Source organism: Pollicipes pollicipes, unplaced genomic scaffold, assembly GCF_011947565.3.
Source record: "Pollicipes pollicipes isolate AB1234 unplaced genomic scaffold, Ppol_2.1 Scaffold_3718;HRSCAF=4362_pilon_pilon_pilon, whole genome shotgun sequence".
Lineage (NCBI taxonomy): Eukaryota > Metazoa > Arthropoda > Thecostraca > Pollicipedomorpha > Pollicipedidae > Pollicipes > Pollicipes pollicipes.
In genome coordinates this window covers 452,755-468,673 of record NW_023596361.1, presented here as the reverse complement: position 1 = coordinate 468,673, position 15,919 = coordinate 452,755, and the positions used below count along the sequence as shown (strand labels likewise).

The window sequence follows — 15,919 nt, the reverse complement described above, 5'->3', positions numbered from 1 at the left end:
ACTGACGAAGACAACACTGTCTGGTGTTGCTCGTGAAGACCCAGCAGTGTCCGGCGCAGAATCACTTCCTGAGGTCGGGTAAGAGTTCGAAAGATCCAACTCCTTTTAAAGATTCTTGCAGTTGGTTATATCCTGGAATGGTTCATTTCACTTGAAATGATGCCAGTTGATAGCTATAGTTGAGCATACATAGTTGTTTGCATGCTAGCTCGATACTTCATGAATTATGTCGTCTTTCTGTGTATTGTTGCAGTGTGGCATCTAAGGGTACTTCCCGCAAACGCCGCGTTGTGCCCTCTCGGTACAAAGAGTCTGCAAAAAACCGCGCCGCCGCCACGCCCACGAAGCGTTTGGAGGCGTCGGGTATCTCCATCAATGAGAGCAGACTCTTCTCTACCGCTACAGCCAGGTAGGTGGCACAGGACCTGTGACCTGCATAGGTTTAGGACTTGTTATCGTTATAGGTCTTGTGATTCTGTGTGTATTCTTTGAGTCATTCACTTCTGATGGGTACTGTCTCCTATGTTAAGGTGTTAAGAATATACTCTACAGAATATACTATTTATGTTCTCAACAGAATATACTCTTTGGCTTAAGCCAGCCACTATGATTGCATAGGCGGTGACGTATATGGAGGGTTGTGTTGTCATCGTCTCGAATATGTTAAAATGCAGTATGCATGTTCTGCTTCCAGCACCCCTAATTCCACCATCGGAAAGAAGGATGGAACCGTCATAAAATCTCAACCCAAGCAGCCCCCAAAGATGGCGAATTTGCCACTCTCTGGTAAGCATGAGATTGACATGCTGTCTATATCGGACGCAAAAGTGATGCGTAGTTTGGCGTTCTCGCTGTAGTTATGTTAGTGACAGCTTGCATTCATTGTGTCGACCCATGCTCTCATGCTTTTGCAAGGTTTAGTATTTCCGACAACTTCTGTGTCATCGCACTGTTGTCACTCCTGCTACGTACTGGATAAAACAGTTACGTATTTGTACATTTCCAACGCGAAGATTGAGGAAGTTCAAAATGACGTCACATGTGCGTAAACCAGTTCGGGTCTCCATACTGATCCATTTACATCTTACAGACAAAACCGCACCCAAAATAAAGAAATCCAACAAGACTGCCACCGTCAAAGTGAAGCCCATGCGCGCCATTGATGCGACAAAAGCTCAGGTTTGTTACGTGTCACTTGCGTATCTGCGTGCTGATGTCGTCGAGGTTGCAGTCGTGCACCCATGTTCAGAGGAATGCCTCAGCATTAAACCGATAAGGTAAAGCTTCGGTTGTTGGGATTGGGCATGGGAATAACAGTGTATAATGTTATTGTTCCTGGAGTGCGTGAAAAATTATGATGCGAAAAGGCAGCTTTTCAATCCCTACAAATCTACGACAATGTTTTTGAAAATACCTAATCAATCTAAAAGCTTATGTTTTGTCGCAAGTCGTAATGTACTGTGTCCTGAAATTTATTACTCCCTTTTTATCTCCAATGATACCAAAAGAAACAAGGAGCGGCCTATGACTCATTTGCTGATGCAACCTCCGCTTCTGGTGTTGTTTCCCCGTCAGCTTTCAAGTCAGTTTTCTTGTGGACTGGCCATTCTCCTTGACCGACGCTGCTTGGACCATTTCGGCCACCATGCTCATCGAAATCTTCCTCCAGCAACCAGTGCTGTTTTCCAGGAACGGTTCGTAATTGTCGCGAAACAACCAGCGTTTCATGGTGTACGGTAACGACAGGTTCTCGGTGCCCTGATTGCAGGCTAGCCTCGCTTCTCTATACCAACCGGGAGCGGGTCGATAATGTGCACTCTTCAATCATAGTGGCCACCGGGTCTGCAGGCACCGGCCTCATGCCCCAGGCCACGTCAGCCGTCATGGTCACTGCCAATGAACACGTGGAGATGACCTGGGGCCGGGCGCCGTTAAAACTTCCTTGTTTTTGCTGACCGTACGAGGAGCGTGTTAAGTCGCACCAATCAGTCGTGCGTTGACACCCTGAAGCATGGGGTAAGGTGCCGCCGCGGCACAGCACCACTACGGCGCGTCTTTGGCGAAAATGCGGCTTTGCCGGCATGATAGTGATCACCCCACGTTTCTTTCAGAGTATCCCAGTTTTAGGGTATGGCCATAGAACATGCTGTTTCCGCCATCGGGGTCACACCACCTTTTGCTAGCACTCTGCACCTGCGTCACGTACTGGCCTCCTGAAGAGGTCATACGGAGGCCGGAATCCTGCCTGACCGTTGGATAGCTGAGTTTCAGGTGGACCCGTATTTCGTCCCCGGGGTTTTTGCACGTCCGCGACTGCGGGTCGTACAGTGTCAGGAACTACCTGGACCGGCTGCAGCGCAAAAAAAGCATGGAGAGGGGTCTGAAGGGGAAGATAGGCGTTCAGAGCCCCACATTAAATGATGTGATCGTGCCCGATGCCGAAGGTACATTCTACTCGAATGGTGGAGCGTCGAAACGGACAAGAGACTCGTGCGCAGGGCACTGGGAGCGCAGGGAGGGAATGCGACAGCCGGATCGGTAGAGGGTGGAGCTTCCTAACAAGGTCACGGGCAGGGGGCTCTGTCCAGCGTTACCCCCGTCAAAGTGAATTGCGTGAAGCTGACGGATGGTGTCATATGCGGAAAATGTGTTTACCACTCTAAAAATCTGCATTCAGCGGTGCGGCGGCGGCGAAGAGCTACCATCTGCAGCGGCACTGCATCGCCTAGCGTCGCTCGCTCTGATTCTGTCAGCAAATATTGCGCCGGATCTGTTACTTTGCTGTTCATGCATGTGTATCCATCGGGGCGGGGAAAAGAAACGTTTCAATTTTCGGTCAACTGAAGTTAGCGTTGACTGTGTATGACGCATGCTTTCCCGCGTATCAAGCAAATTCTATGCTGCTGGTGTACTCGTTGCTGCTATCTCAAGCACCGAGCACAGTGGCACGTGTGTTATATTGCGTTCATATATCACGGGACATGTTCGCCACGCGACCGTGGACCTCCGTTCATGGTGCGATGTCGGTGCAAATGTCATGCGTTTCAGTATGGCACTCAACCCTGGCCCTGCCTCACTTTGAAGCACAGCTTTTTTGCTTGAGATTGGTGAATCAGTTTGGCATCTCTAAACCACTTTTCAGGTTTGTTTGTTCTACGATGCAGATGTCACGTATTTATGTCTAGAAATGCATACATCTGTATCTATATTGAAATATATATTTATTTGTACATAAATGTATCATATAATAGGTATATAAAACATGTATGTATCTGGATATATACATATGTATATATATATATATATATATATATATATATATATATATATCCGTCCCCTTTATTGTGATCTGACCCGTGTGGCAATCGTCGACTGTGGCTTAATCGCTGATCGTATACCCAATGAGTGTTTTATGGCCCGGAATGGCCGCTTCCATTGTAGGCAAAGCTGTGCCCATGGTTGGCTGGCTGTACCTCACATGCAGCGGTGCACCGTGTGCCTCAGACGGTTGGAGACGCTGATCGGGTGCCTGAGCACCAGCTGCTGTACAACCAGTACCTGCAGTGGACGTACCTCTGCAGGGTGACCGAGGCGTCCATCAAGAGGGAGCTGCCGCAGCTCAACGTGAGAGACACTGGCATCACGCCAGACGCGCACTCCGCCGTTAGCTGCACCTGATGTGTGTCACGGATTCTTGGATTCCGCTGTGATCCATGCACCTGTGTCAGACGCGAGGCGGTTACGGCATCCGTATTCGACGGACTGTATCCGCGGTTTGTTGCTGGCGTTAGTTTACGCCGACAAGTCCGTGATAAGGCCCATCTGGGGACCCAGCTCATCCCGCTTCTGGTCCTTCCTTTGCTAACTTTCCACGCCAGGGGCTATGCTTTGGTACCACTTTACGGCAGCATCAAGTGTAGACCACCGAATCGATCCGTATAGATCACGCATGGTTCAAAGCGTGGGCCACTGAAGCCGTCCATATAGATCACGCGATGGTTGAAAGTGTGGGTCGCTGAATCCATCCGTTATAAATCACGCGATGGTTTGAAAGTGTGGGCCACTGAATTCATCCGTATAAATCACGCGATGGTTGAAAGTGTGGGCCACTGAATCCATCCGCATAAATCACGCAATGGTTCAAAGTGTGGGCCACTGAATCCGTCCGTATAAATCACGCGATGGTTTGAAAGTGTGGGCCACTGAATCTATCCGTATAAATCACGCGATGGTTGAAAGTGTGGGTTCCTTCACCGCTCTGGTGCCGATGTCGACCGCTGAAACGTGTCCGATTGAACGTCGCGTCGCTCAGTTTCAGGCGCGCCAGCTGAGCGCGCTGGTAGAGGGCGCGCGTGAGGAGAAGCTGGAGCTGGAGCGGAAGCTGCAGGCGGTGACGCTGTACCGCGAGATGGCGCGGCTCGAGCACGAGCTGACTGCCGTTCTCGGGGCCATCAACGGTGAGAACAACACCCGGGTGGGACCGGCCCTCCCTGTGGACCTCCCCGCCCCACCCCACCTCTCATGACCGACTCGACACCACGGTTGGAGGTTTTCTTGCACGGCTTTCCCTGTTCTCGGGCTGCCACTTTCACTTGCGTTTGGGACATGACCTGCTCCCTATGACTGGGTTGTCTCCGACGGCTGGTTCAGCTCCCACGGTCCACACTTTGAGACGGCACAGTCCGCCCCTGTGTGGGGTGCACGGCGTGGGCTGTGCAGAATGATAAATCTGGCACACGGCGATTATGCTGGCGCATTTGAGCTTTTGCGTCGTGGCATCCCCATTTGTCACAAAGTTTCTCGGGAGTTACGCCCCGGAGTGAATTGATGACATTCCCTGATCAGCTGCTGTGCGTGTGCTGCATTGTTTGAAGTTGAGGAATGTCAACGGTGCGCGATGCTCCTGCTGCGCCAGGCTCGGCGGACGCGGTCCGGGGCGACCTCAGTCGGCTGACCACCATTCTCGACGCCACGCGGAACAGGCTGCAACTGAAGCATTTCACCGAGCCGACAGATGTCGCCCGATACGCGGGTAAGTTTCCGCGCCGTCGCCGGTGGTCGCGGGCGTGTGAGTATGTGAATATTTGAACATTCGGACAAACATATTTATAGCGAGCATATTTATAACGTGATGATGGCACGCCGGTGATATACAGTGGTAAGCTTTTCCGCCGAACGGTTAGGGTTTGCGAAGGTGGAGGATAAGTTTTGTTACGAGAGTGCCAAATGCGAGCTCTGTTGTACTTTCAAATTGGTGAATTCCGTCAGCTGCGTCGCAGACGCGACACCAAGATAACTTGTCACGACTGCATGCATATCTTCGCCTTGCCTCATGGTGCAAACTGCGGGATTTGGCGAAGGTCAAATCTCCTCGGGATTGATCACAGCCTGTCTGCATCATCCATTTTAACATAATCTAAGCCATGCATGTAGCTGACATCCACTGGCTGATGCGGTGTTCGGCCATCCCTGACCAATCCCCAAACTGAGTGCAATCCCAGCTACACCGCCCAGTGCTAAATCCCTGTGACGTGCTAGTTTGTTCTGCAGGGCATTCTCAGAGCAGTGGTTTTATCTGTTATGGACAGCGTGACATCCAGAGTACCCGCGGCCTTTCCCCTGTCCGTCTGAACTGCCGTGCCCGCAGCAGGAGGACCCGCTTGAAGGGCCGTGCCAGGACAGCTTCAACAGCTGAGTACCGTGACTCTTCCCTGTCCCGTCTGACCTGCGGCCCGCCGCAGAGGACCTGCTGAGGGCAGTGCCAGGGACAGCGTCAACATCTGAGTACGGAACCTCTTTCCCTGTCCCGTCTGACCTGCCGTGCTCCGCCGCAGAGGACTGCTGCAGGGCAGTGCCAGACAGCGTCAACCATCATGGGAGTACCGTGGCCTCTCCTTGTCCCGTTGAACCTGCCGTGTCCGTTGCAGCGGACCATGGTCTGCAGGTCAGTGCCAGGACAGCGGTCAATCACCTGAGTAACGTGGCCTCTCACTTGTCCCTGTCTGACCTGGGCCGTGTCCGTTGCCAGAGGACCTGCTGCAGGGCAGTGCCAGGTACCAGCTTAACACCCCTGAGTACCGTGACCTCTCCCTTGTCCCGTTCCTGACCCGCTGTGCCAGCCGCAGAGGACCTGCTTGCAAGGGCAGTGCCAGGACAGCAATCAACCCCTGAGTACCGTGACCTCTCCCCTGTCCCGTTGACCTGCCATGCCCGCCGTCAGAGGACCTGCTGCAGGCGGCCGAGCGGTGCCGGACGCCGTCAGTCGACTGAGTACGTCACCGCGCCTCCGACTCCCAGCCTACTGAAGCACACGGGCCGAGTCGGTCAGCAGTCCTTCAAGTCAGGCGCTACGGGGCGGCATGGACGACACACAGAGGGTACAGTCCCTGGCCCCGCCCGCCTGCCGTGTGTTCAGGGGTGTATCCGTGTGTGTTCGAGTGGTGTCATGTCTCTGATGCCACGAGCACTGCCACGCTGCGGTGCACACTGCGCGCTCGGCGTGCTACCACCCCAGACGGTGCGCTTCTGCTCGAGACCGCGCGTCTCCGTCGGGAGGTGTCGGCCGCTTGGGAGTCGTTCGCTGTCTAACGTCAGGCCGGTGGCGGCTGGACGGGCGCGACCAGTGTTAGACCGATGGCGGCTGGACGAGCGTGGCCAGCGTCAGACCGGTGGCGGCTGGACGAGCGCAGCCAGCGTCAGACCGATGGCGGCTGGACGGGCGCAGCCAGCGTGCTCGCTCGCTCACTCCTTGCGCTCGCTGTGAGGCCGCTCTGTGTCTGACTGCAGGTCGGCGGAGCTGCTGCGGGAGCTGAACTCGCTGACGCTGCAGGAGGCGTCGCTGGCGGTGGGCAGCTCAGGGCATGACGGCGACCGGACGCGGAGGCCGGCCTCGGCTCGGGTTGAGGGTGCTCCGAGATGTGTAATGGGGGGGGGGGGGGGGGGGGCTGGCTGGCGATGTGCCCCGCAGCTGGTCAGCGTGGCGCTGTTGAACGCTTGGATCGCTGGTGTAACACTGGCGCGCTTGTTGCTATTTTTGCTGAATAAAAGGTCACCCGTGACAGTTCTCCTCGGGGGCTTCGTTAATGCGCGTCATTTGTCGCTGTCTGAGACCGGCAGACAGTCACGAAGAACGGTGCTGCGGTCTCCGTCCCACGACTACAGCATCCATACGCCGTAGAGTTCTCGTGTCCAGAAAATGCCAGCCAACTCTCTTATCCTCTGTCTTGCTTCATCTTGCATCCTCGCGATGCCCCACTTGCCCGGGGGAGGCTGCATGCGTCAGCCACGAGTGGGCCGAGAGCCCCGTGGAAAGGGGGATCCGGACCGGGTACCCAGCGCACTTGCGCGGGTTAAAGCTCGCCCCCACCAGGCGCATGCAAGTCTGCCCCACCGTTAACCAGCTTCCTTCATCCATAGCCTTGAAAGGATCATTTCTGGTCGAAAGGGCTCTAATCCAAGCAACCAAACCAACCAACAACTGGTCTTGCTGTTCCGTTAGTGTATGAATTTGGTGGGAGCTCGGCCTATCCCAATCAAATCCTTGCATTGCGTGTCAACGGCAGGTTTTCAGCGGTACACTGGCTGTCAACAGAAGTCGGTGGCTACTGCGTCGTCTGCTTGTCCGTGCGGGACGTCGTACCGCGGGTACCGTGGGTTTTGACATGTGGCAGCGGCTGCCTTATCACGCCTGCTCCGTGAAGCGGAAGTTGCTGGCGCCATGTAACCAGGGTCCTGAAACTCAGTATCAAATGCGCGCATTAATTCATGTTGTATTCATTCGGATTACCCCGCGAGGTCCACCGATGCGTCGCTGTGACGAATCTCCTGCATTTATGCTTCCGCTTGATCCAAATGCTTTGTTAGCTTTCCCACTTGACTTGCCGATCAACAGCTGTAATCGCGCGAGACCACGGGAACGCGACCCACGTCGGCTTCAAATGATCTGGGTAACCTAGGTCGGGCTTGTATTTGAGTAGTGCGGTAGTCATCGCCAGAAAATATAGGCTCTGCGTGATATTTGGTTTTTCATTTTTTAAGCATTTAGTCAAACATAGTGGGGGCGGGACCGTCACAAAAGGAATGCAAAACCGCTACTCATTCACGGCTCCGTCCGGCGCCCGCCCCGTCCATCGTCACCATACACCTGTGATGCCCCGCGTTCCCGCCACGCTGCGTTGGAGCACCGTGATCGGTTCCCAGCCGGTCGCGTGGGACTGATCTGCCGTTGAGTGGCTAACGTTCATATCTAACTTCAAACAGACCATATGGCTGGGACGCCCAACGGGCCCGATTACCCAGGTCTGCACAGGGAGGGAGGGAGACAAGCGCCCACATGTACCCCCTGATATCATGGCCGAGCCACCTGCTCTCAGATTCGCACATGGCGAATATCATGGTATCATGGTGTACCAATGTATATAAGCATATGTATATATATATATATATATATATATATATATATATATGTATAATATGTCAGTACCCAAATGCAGGGCCCAAGCAAAATTGAACCCCCTGGCCCCGGTGACGTTCAGGGAATGGTACTTATGATGGGCGTAATTTCACGAGTTGATTTGGAAGGGAGTGAGCGCCGGAAAATGACGTGAGCTACCCCCAAAACACGGATTTCTTCTCGGAACTGAAATACCTTCCCGAGTTGGGGGGGAGGGCGGGGTCTGGAGCCCAGCTTTGAAAGACTTCCCCGGAACGGAAGGGGAACTACACGACTGGTACCGCTTACGCCCCGCCGTGGCTGCGTGCGCGCGATAGGGACCATACCATCAGGCTAACCTGTACTCTCGGGCTGGCGGTCAGACCGGCGGCACTCCCTGTTCCAATTCTGCCCTGGCTCAGGACGCACGTCTGCGCCGCAATGACCGATAAGAATAGGTTCGTAACGCGTGCCGTGCTTTCTTCATACGCTTGTCTGAGTGTTTGCGATACCCGATAGTCGTCATGAAGACGGTGAGGGGAGGCAGGCCGGCCCGCGTCACGCGCCACGCGCCTGGTAACGGCGGCGGAGGCGCGGTGATCGTTGACGCTCTTTAACAAGTTGAATCCCGAGCAGTCTTCGGCTTAAAAGCTGCCCGGGGGAATGTGCCAGCAAGGCAACTTAATGCTCGCACTCGGCACTGCCAAAGCACCTCCAGTGCCAAGGGAACTCAGTACTCAATGTTGTTAATACCGCGTGGCATAGTGTGTGCGGGTGCGGCTGAGCGACATCCGAGATTAGTACAATTGGGTCCGGTAGTGAAGTGTTCGATCCTAAATGGTTATTAGACTGTCGATGGTCCTGCAACTGCTGCAGTTATAAGCCTAAGTGTTCTCATGCTAATTGTGAAGAGCCGGCGGTCACATATTCAGTGTAGGTGACTCGAGCCCGAGTTTCTCGGATCACAGATCCGCCTCTCTGCCGGTTCATTGTCGACGACTCGGACATTCCCAACTGAATAGCATGGGCCCAGTGATGTGAAATAATGATAGTGATACGAATATATAGATGCGTACATATTATGCATGCATGGATATACATGATATGGATGTAAATATGATAGTTATATGGGCCCAATGATACGGCAATTCAAACGACATTAACTAATTTAACGGTATGTTTCACGCGCTGCCATTTTGCCGTTATATTTTAAGGTGACACCATCCGTGCGCAGAGGAAACTGATCGGTCTTCGAATCAAGGCGAGACCGGTGCTCTCGCTGCTGACTGGCAGAGGGAGGCAGCGCGCTCGTTGCCGACGGTAGAGAAGCATTCGTCACACTCGCGTGTCATACATCCGCGGCGGTGTGTCAAAAGCGTATCAGCGATGGGCGCGCGTTGCAGACCGAAAGGTGTTGTAAAAGCCCCGAAGCAGGCCAAAATCAGCGAAAAGTGCATTTCACTTAAAAACGAGTGACGGAAATGCCAAAATAGACCAGAATTGAAAACGCAGAGTCGTCCGTAGAAATTGTCGGTGTCCACTGCAAAGCATCGATTTTGGGTGCTGAACCGTACACGATCAAGTGGTGCTGCTGCGTCTGGTGCGACCAGCGTCCTTGGCCGCTCTCGTCAGGGGAGGGGCAACAGGCGCGGCACGATCGCTGAGTACCTGCGTCGGCCGCTACTGCACGGTCAGTTTGTACATGAGCGCGTCCCGGGCCGGCACCTGTGCGGCGATCTCCTGCGCTGGCGTTACCACGCCGAGGTCTCCGTGACTGAAGAGCTCGCGCAGCGCGTAACCGGCGGCGGCGCCGCAGCCCACCTGGTTGGGGCTGAAGCGCACGGTGGCCGGGCTGTCGCCGAGGTTGACAACAGCCACGGCGCAGGAGCGGCCGGACGCCGTCATCGGCAGCACGGGCCGCCACCAGAGCTGCGCGTCGGCGGCGCCGGCCGCCGCCAGCCGACCCAAGACGCCCAGCGTGTCCTGATCGACCGCGATCACCTCGCTGTTGAGCAGGATGGCCGCCGAAGCGGCGTCCAGCCGCCGCAGGTCGTTGGACATGATAAGCGGCGCCGCCCACACCGACCACAGCGCCATCTGCGCGCGGCTCTCGCCCTCGTTCAGGCCGCTGTTGCCGATCAGGAGCATGTCCGGGTCGAACCATGCGCCGGGGCCCGCGAACGCGAACTGCTCGGCCTGCAGCAGCGCGTACAGCCGCGCCACGCTCACCACCGACTGCCAGTGGTCCTGGATATCGTGCGCGTTGCGCCACAGGTTGCAGGTGGCGGCGATGGCCGAGTAGTTGTGCGGCCCGTGCTCGTACAGCGGCCATTCGCACGAGTAGACGATGGGCCGGCCGAGCGCGGCCAGCTGCGCACCGAACGCCTCGTGGTCGGCCGGCAGGGCGGAGCTCCGCTCGTTGCAGCCGTCGATCTTGAGGTAGTCGGCGCCCCAGTCTGCCGGGGGGCGGGGGTGGGGTGAGCAGCTGGTACCGTTGGAGGGCTGCTGCAGGCCTATGTGCCCGCTCCGGCCCATGACATCACTGGTGGAGGCGTTGGTGCAGGTCAAGGGCTGACATTGGCGGAGACCCTGACGCTGGTGGAGATGTTGGCACGGGCATAAACGCTGACAGACGGTGTATCTATAAAGACGAAGGTGCAAACCGACGGAGGGCTGAAACGGGCGAGGATGGGGGATACAGGCGGAAGGCTAATACGGGCGGGGGCAGGGTAGGGGTCACAGGCGGAAGGCAGAGGTGGCCTGGGATGGGGGATACAGGCGGAAGGCTGATACGGGCGGGGGTAGGGTAGGGTTTACAGGCGGAAGGCAGAGGTGGCCTGGGATGGGGGATGCAGGCGGAAGGCTGATCCGGGCGGGGGTAGGGTAGGGGATACAGGCGGAAGGCAGAGGTGGCCTGGGATGGGGGGATACGGGCGGGGAGCTGATACGGGCGGGGGTAGGGTAGGGGATACAGGCGGAAGGCAGAGGTGGCCTGGGATGGGGGACACAGGCGGAAGGCTGATACGGGCGGGGGCAGGGTAGGGGATGCAGGCGGAAGGCAGAGGTGGCCTGGGATGGGGGATGCAGGCGGAAGGCTGATCCGGGCGGGGGTAGGGAAGGGGATACAGGCGGAAGGCAGAGGTGGCCTGGGATGGGGGATACGGGCGGGGAGCTGATACGGGCGGGTGTAGGGTAGGGGATACAGGCGGAAGGCAGAGGTGGCCTGGGATGGGGGATGCAGGCGGAAGGCTGATCCGGGCGGGGGCAGGGTAGGGGTCACAGGCGGAACGCAGAGGTGGCCTGGGATGGGGGAATACAGGTGGGGGCTGCTCCGGGCCGGGGTAGGGTAGGGGTCACAGGCGGAAGGCAGGGGTGGCCTGGGATGGGGGATACGGGCGGGGAGCTGATACGGGCCGGGGTAGGGTAGGGGATACAGGCGGAAGGCAGGGGTGGCCTGGGATGGGGGATACGGGCGGGGAGCTGATACGGGTGAGTTAGGGATACACGTGGGAAGCTGACAGGTGTCCGCCCTGCCATACACGCAGAATGACTACAGGCGAGGGCGCTGCCACAGGTGGAGGCGTTGAAACAGGAGGAGGCGGTCGCACAGGCCGTCAGCAGACTCTCTGTACAGATGACCTGGTGTGTTTTCCGGCTGATGCTGGGAATTTCAGGCGCGACTAAATGAGCATAGTTTCATGCAAAATGCGCCGCAATTACTCGAGGTATTTGCGTAGCCCATTTAAATGAACCTGCCCGTGTGCTGGCTTCGCGTGAGGGGAGGGCAGTCAACTGCGTATGCCAAGCCTGCTGTGCACTGTTCCCATCAATCTGACTCGGGACCACGAATAGCTCGGTTGGCTTCGGCGTTTCCATCTGGGATAAACCCACGATGCAAAATTGATGTAATTAAAAATATACTACACTATTCTGTAGATGATAACAGTGATGATCAGCTGCAGACTTCTCACCGTGTAAGGATTCTTGTGCCGTGGCAGTATCAGGATAAGAAAGGTGAGGATCCCGAAGGAAATGCACGTGTTGCAGTAGGTAATATGCGGTCTCATAACCGGAAGAATTTCAAGTTTGATAAAGCAGGTGCATGCTCTGCATCAATAAGTTAAACGTAATAACTAGTGCGGAGTTTGAAATGCGTGGTCGTAGAGGCTGTCTATCGGGTTGTCCTAAGACTAGCAGTGGTCATCAGGCCATCCCATATCTTGCATAGCGTCCCCGCCATACGGCGAAAGTCCGGCTCCAGCCAGCACTTCCAGGTCCGCCTGTCGTTGAGCTTCCAAAACTGCACCCACCGCCAATCGTCCGAAACGCCACCTACCAGTCAAACGTCTGCACATCCGTCTCGAAGTGGCCGCGCAGGCCCTGGGTAGCCGGCGCAGGTCTCAGAACCGATGTCCTCGTAGATACCGAACAGCAGGCCCTTGTCGTGGATGTAGTCGCCGAGCGCGACCATGCCGGACGGGAAGCGGTTCGGGTCCGGCTGAAGGCGGCCGGCCTCGCTCCGCGTGCTGGCCAGCCAGCAGTCGTCCACTATCACGTATCTGCGCACATCCGGGCAGGGAACGCCGTAGGTAGAACGCTTGGGGATGGGGGCACACTACCGCTTCCGGCCAAGAGCTGAAGGAGCGTTCCGTGGCAGCGCGGGGTGCAGCCGGTAGGTTGCAAATCTGGCGACACGGGTCGAGGTCCCCTGGTGGATCCGGAGGCCCTTAGGGGGTGCCACGTTCTCTGCGGCGTTAATCTTTATGGGAAAGAAAAGATGAGGTGAAAACTGCTCTCCGATTCGTTTGACCCCGAAACAAGAAGAGCGAATGGAAAAACGAAGCCTGGTTCTGAAATCAGGCTGCCATGAGGCGCCATTTGAAATGTGACATGACGGCGTTCGGTGAGATAGACTTTTGAATGAGATATCTCACCGTCAGTTTTGGGGTGAGAATTTGTGTCCCTCTGGGCTGCGCAGAGTCGCCAGGTGGGCCGCTCGCGGTGTGGCGAACTTGCACGTGAGCTTTTTATGGTTGTGCGTGGAGTTCTACTGTGGGGGCCGTTCCCGTACTGTGCCGAGTGCACACAGACTATGGCTGTAGCTCTGGACCTCTTTGGAGGGCCTTCCTCACAAGTTTGCGTCGGCCGCTCAAAATTTGACCAGTTATCCAAAAATAGTCATAAACAATACAAACGGCCAAAAATCGCTGCATTTTTCTTGCACAGTGCATCCTCCGTGAATCACTCAATAAATTTCCGGCGGCTCTGCTCGTGCGGAGCGTGGTTCGAGCCCCGCGTCCTTGAGATGCGCGTGACATCATCTCCATGTGGGGAAGCGTAGTCTGAGCACCTGCTGAGTTATGTTTAGCACCGAGCACTGCCTTCTCCGCGCTGAAAGCTAAGCACACCAACTAACAAGGAGCGCTGGATCCATACACGTGATGGCGCTTTCACTCACAGTTGGCGCCCGTGAAGATGTGCTTCCTCTGACACACGCACAGCCCTCATCCAAGCACTGGCGAGGCCCTTATACTCATTCATTTTACCCTAAACCAAACCTAACATTATCAGACGATCACTCGCACCGACCCGCCCACCCACCCACCCCACACGCACACATACCCCACACGCACACACACATTACTCACACGAACTGTGGTTCTCACGTATGTGCCCGTCCGCCTCACGTATAGTGATGCTTCCCGTTTGTAGCTCTATCCCCATCCGCATCCGTAGTCCTAATCTACATCTAATGTGCTCGCCTGTGTCTGAAATGCTCTCAACTGTATTTGCAGCATCAATTTGTATTCTCATTCATTTTCTCATCGGGGTTCGTGGTCTCCAACCCATCCTCGTAGCCATTATGAGGACCGTCCAATCAAAGGTGGGGACTCTTGGCCCTCACCTGTGCGAGACGGATACAAACACTAGTGAAGACCACGGCTCTAGTCCCCACCTGTGACTGGGTCTTCATTTGTTACTGCGTTCTCCGCTGCCACTGGGTTGTCACTTCTCACTGGGTCCTCACTTGTAGCTCAAGCCTTCATTCGCAGTCGTAGTCACAACCTGCAGTTGACGTCTTGGCTTGTAGCCGAATACCCCATCGGCAGTCTACATCCTCATCTTTAGCCTGCGTCCTCACCAACAGCTGGCGTCCTCACTTGCAACTGGCATCCTTACCTGTAGCTGTGGTCCCCACCTGTGCCTGGTGTTCTTACTTGTAACCGGCGTCCAGGAAGCCATCCTGCTGCATGCGGTCAGCCATGTCCCGCATCAGCTGTTCGCTGATGCAGCTGTCAGGCTCGTTCTCGCAGTCGATGTTGCAGCGGAAGCGCTCCCAGGTGAGCCAGCCCATCGGCGGCGTCAGCGCCAGGCCGTTGTCGCGCGCACGGGCCGGCCCGGCCAGCAGCGGCAGCAGCAGCAGCAACAGCGGCAGCGGCAGCGGCAGCAGGACGGCCATGGCGGCGGCGGACGAGACACTGCCCGGCCGGTGACGGGCGCGTAGGCTGGGAACAACTGCAGGTGAGGGCAGTCGGAGGCGGCCGCCGTGGGAACGGAGCTGCCCGGTCGGCAGCAGTGCAGCGGCCGGCAATGACAGCTGCAGGGAACGGCAGCTCCGGGCAGGCGGCGTGGACAGGCTGTGCGGGCGAACCGGCTGGCTCTGGATTGAGGTACGCATGCCCCTGCTCAGCACGGCAGCTTCGATTTCGTTGACTTCCAGACAAAAGTTATCTGGACCAGCGGCAAATCGTTTCCCATGCAAACTCGGCGGAGTTTGTCACAAATTCTCACCCCAAAGCTGACGGTGAGATGCCTCACTCAAAAGTCCGTCTTACCGGACGCCGTCGTCTCACATTTCAAACGGCGCCTCATGGCAGGCTGATTTCAGAACTAGGCTTTGTTTTTCCACTTGCTCTTCTTGAGTCAGACGAATCTGAAATCAGTTTTCACCCATCTTTTATTCCCCATAGAGATTAACACCGCAGTCGACGTGGCATTCCCCCAAGGGCCTCCGGTTCGACCATGGGGACCCCGACCCGTGTCGTCAGATTGACGACCTACCGGCTCCACCCGCGCTGCCACGGAATGTCCCATCAGCCCTTGGCCGGGAACAATAACGTGCCTGCCGAGCGTCCTACCCACGGCGCCGCGTGCCGGAAAATGGGAATGGGTCTCATTAGTGTTCAATATAGTGCATCAATATGAGATCAAAAGGAAGAAAAAGCCACCCCACGTTCGTCTGAAAATGTCCGTCCTTTGGCGGAATCGGCTAAAGAAACAAGCTGCGACAAGGTTTTGAGGACGCGCGCTGGCAATCTTGGGGGCAGGAACAGCAATGAGCTGGGTTACAGTTCCGCATAACAGAAAGACGTTGACAGCTGCGCACAGCGCCAGGTGGCGGGCGGCGGACGCGCGAGAATGACCATCCTGCTTCTGAAAGTTTTCACCCGCAAAATTTTGAGGTCGTCCTGCCAATAGATCATCAAA

The 15,919-nt window shown here is 56.1% G+C and overlaps 1 protein-coding gene and 1 pseudogene across 1 annotated transcript; one reads left to right on the top strand and one right to left on the bottom strand.

The window, feature by feature from the left end:
• The first annotated feature begins 63 nt into the window (after positions 1-63).
• Positions 64-7,422, top strand: LOC119092968 (uncharacterized). Its single transcript, XM_037215862.1, has 10 exons — positions 64-78; positions 254-409; positions 695-786; positions 1,091-1,179; positions 3,505-3,624; positions 4,313-4,457; positions 4,916-5,032; positions 6,221-6,257; positions 6,787-6,844; positions 7,417-7,422. The coding sequence occupies exons 3-10, from the start codon at positions 765-767 to the stop codon at positions 7,420-7,422; spliced, it is 594 nt and encodes a 197-aa protein (XP_037071757.1). The 5' UTR covers positions 64-78; positions 254-409; positions 695-764.
• Positions 7,423-10,111: 2,689 nt separating this feature from the next.
• Positions 10,112-14,807, bottom strand: LOC119092967 (alpha-galactosidase A-like; annotated as a pseudogene).
• Positions 14,808-15,919: the final 1,112 nt, after the last annotated feature.

Coding starts and splice junctions, on each gene's coding strand:
- LOC119092968 (XM_037215862.1), top strand. CDS start 765: ATGGCGAATTTGCCACTCTCTG. Junction 787..1,090: donor GGCGAATTTGCCACTCTCTG/GTAAGCATGAGA, acceptor TACATCTTACAG/ACAAAACCGCACCCAAAATA. Junction 4,458..4,915: donor CGTTCTCGGGGCCATCAACG/GTGAGAACAACA, acceptor CTGCTGCGCCAG/GCTCGGCGGACGCGGTCCGG.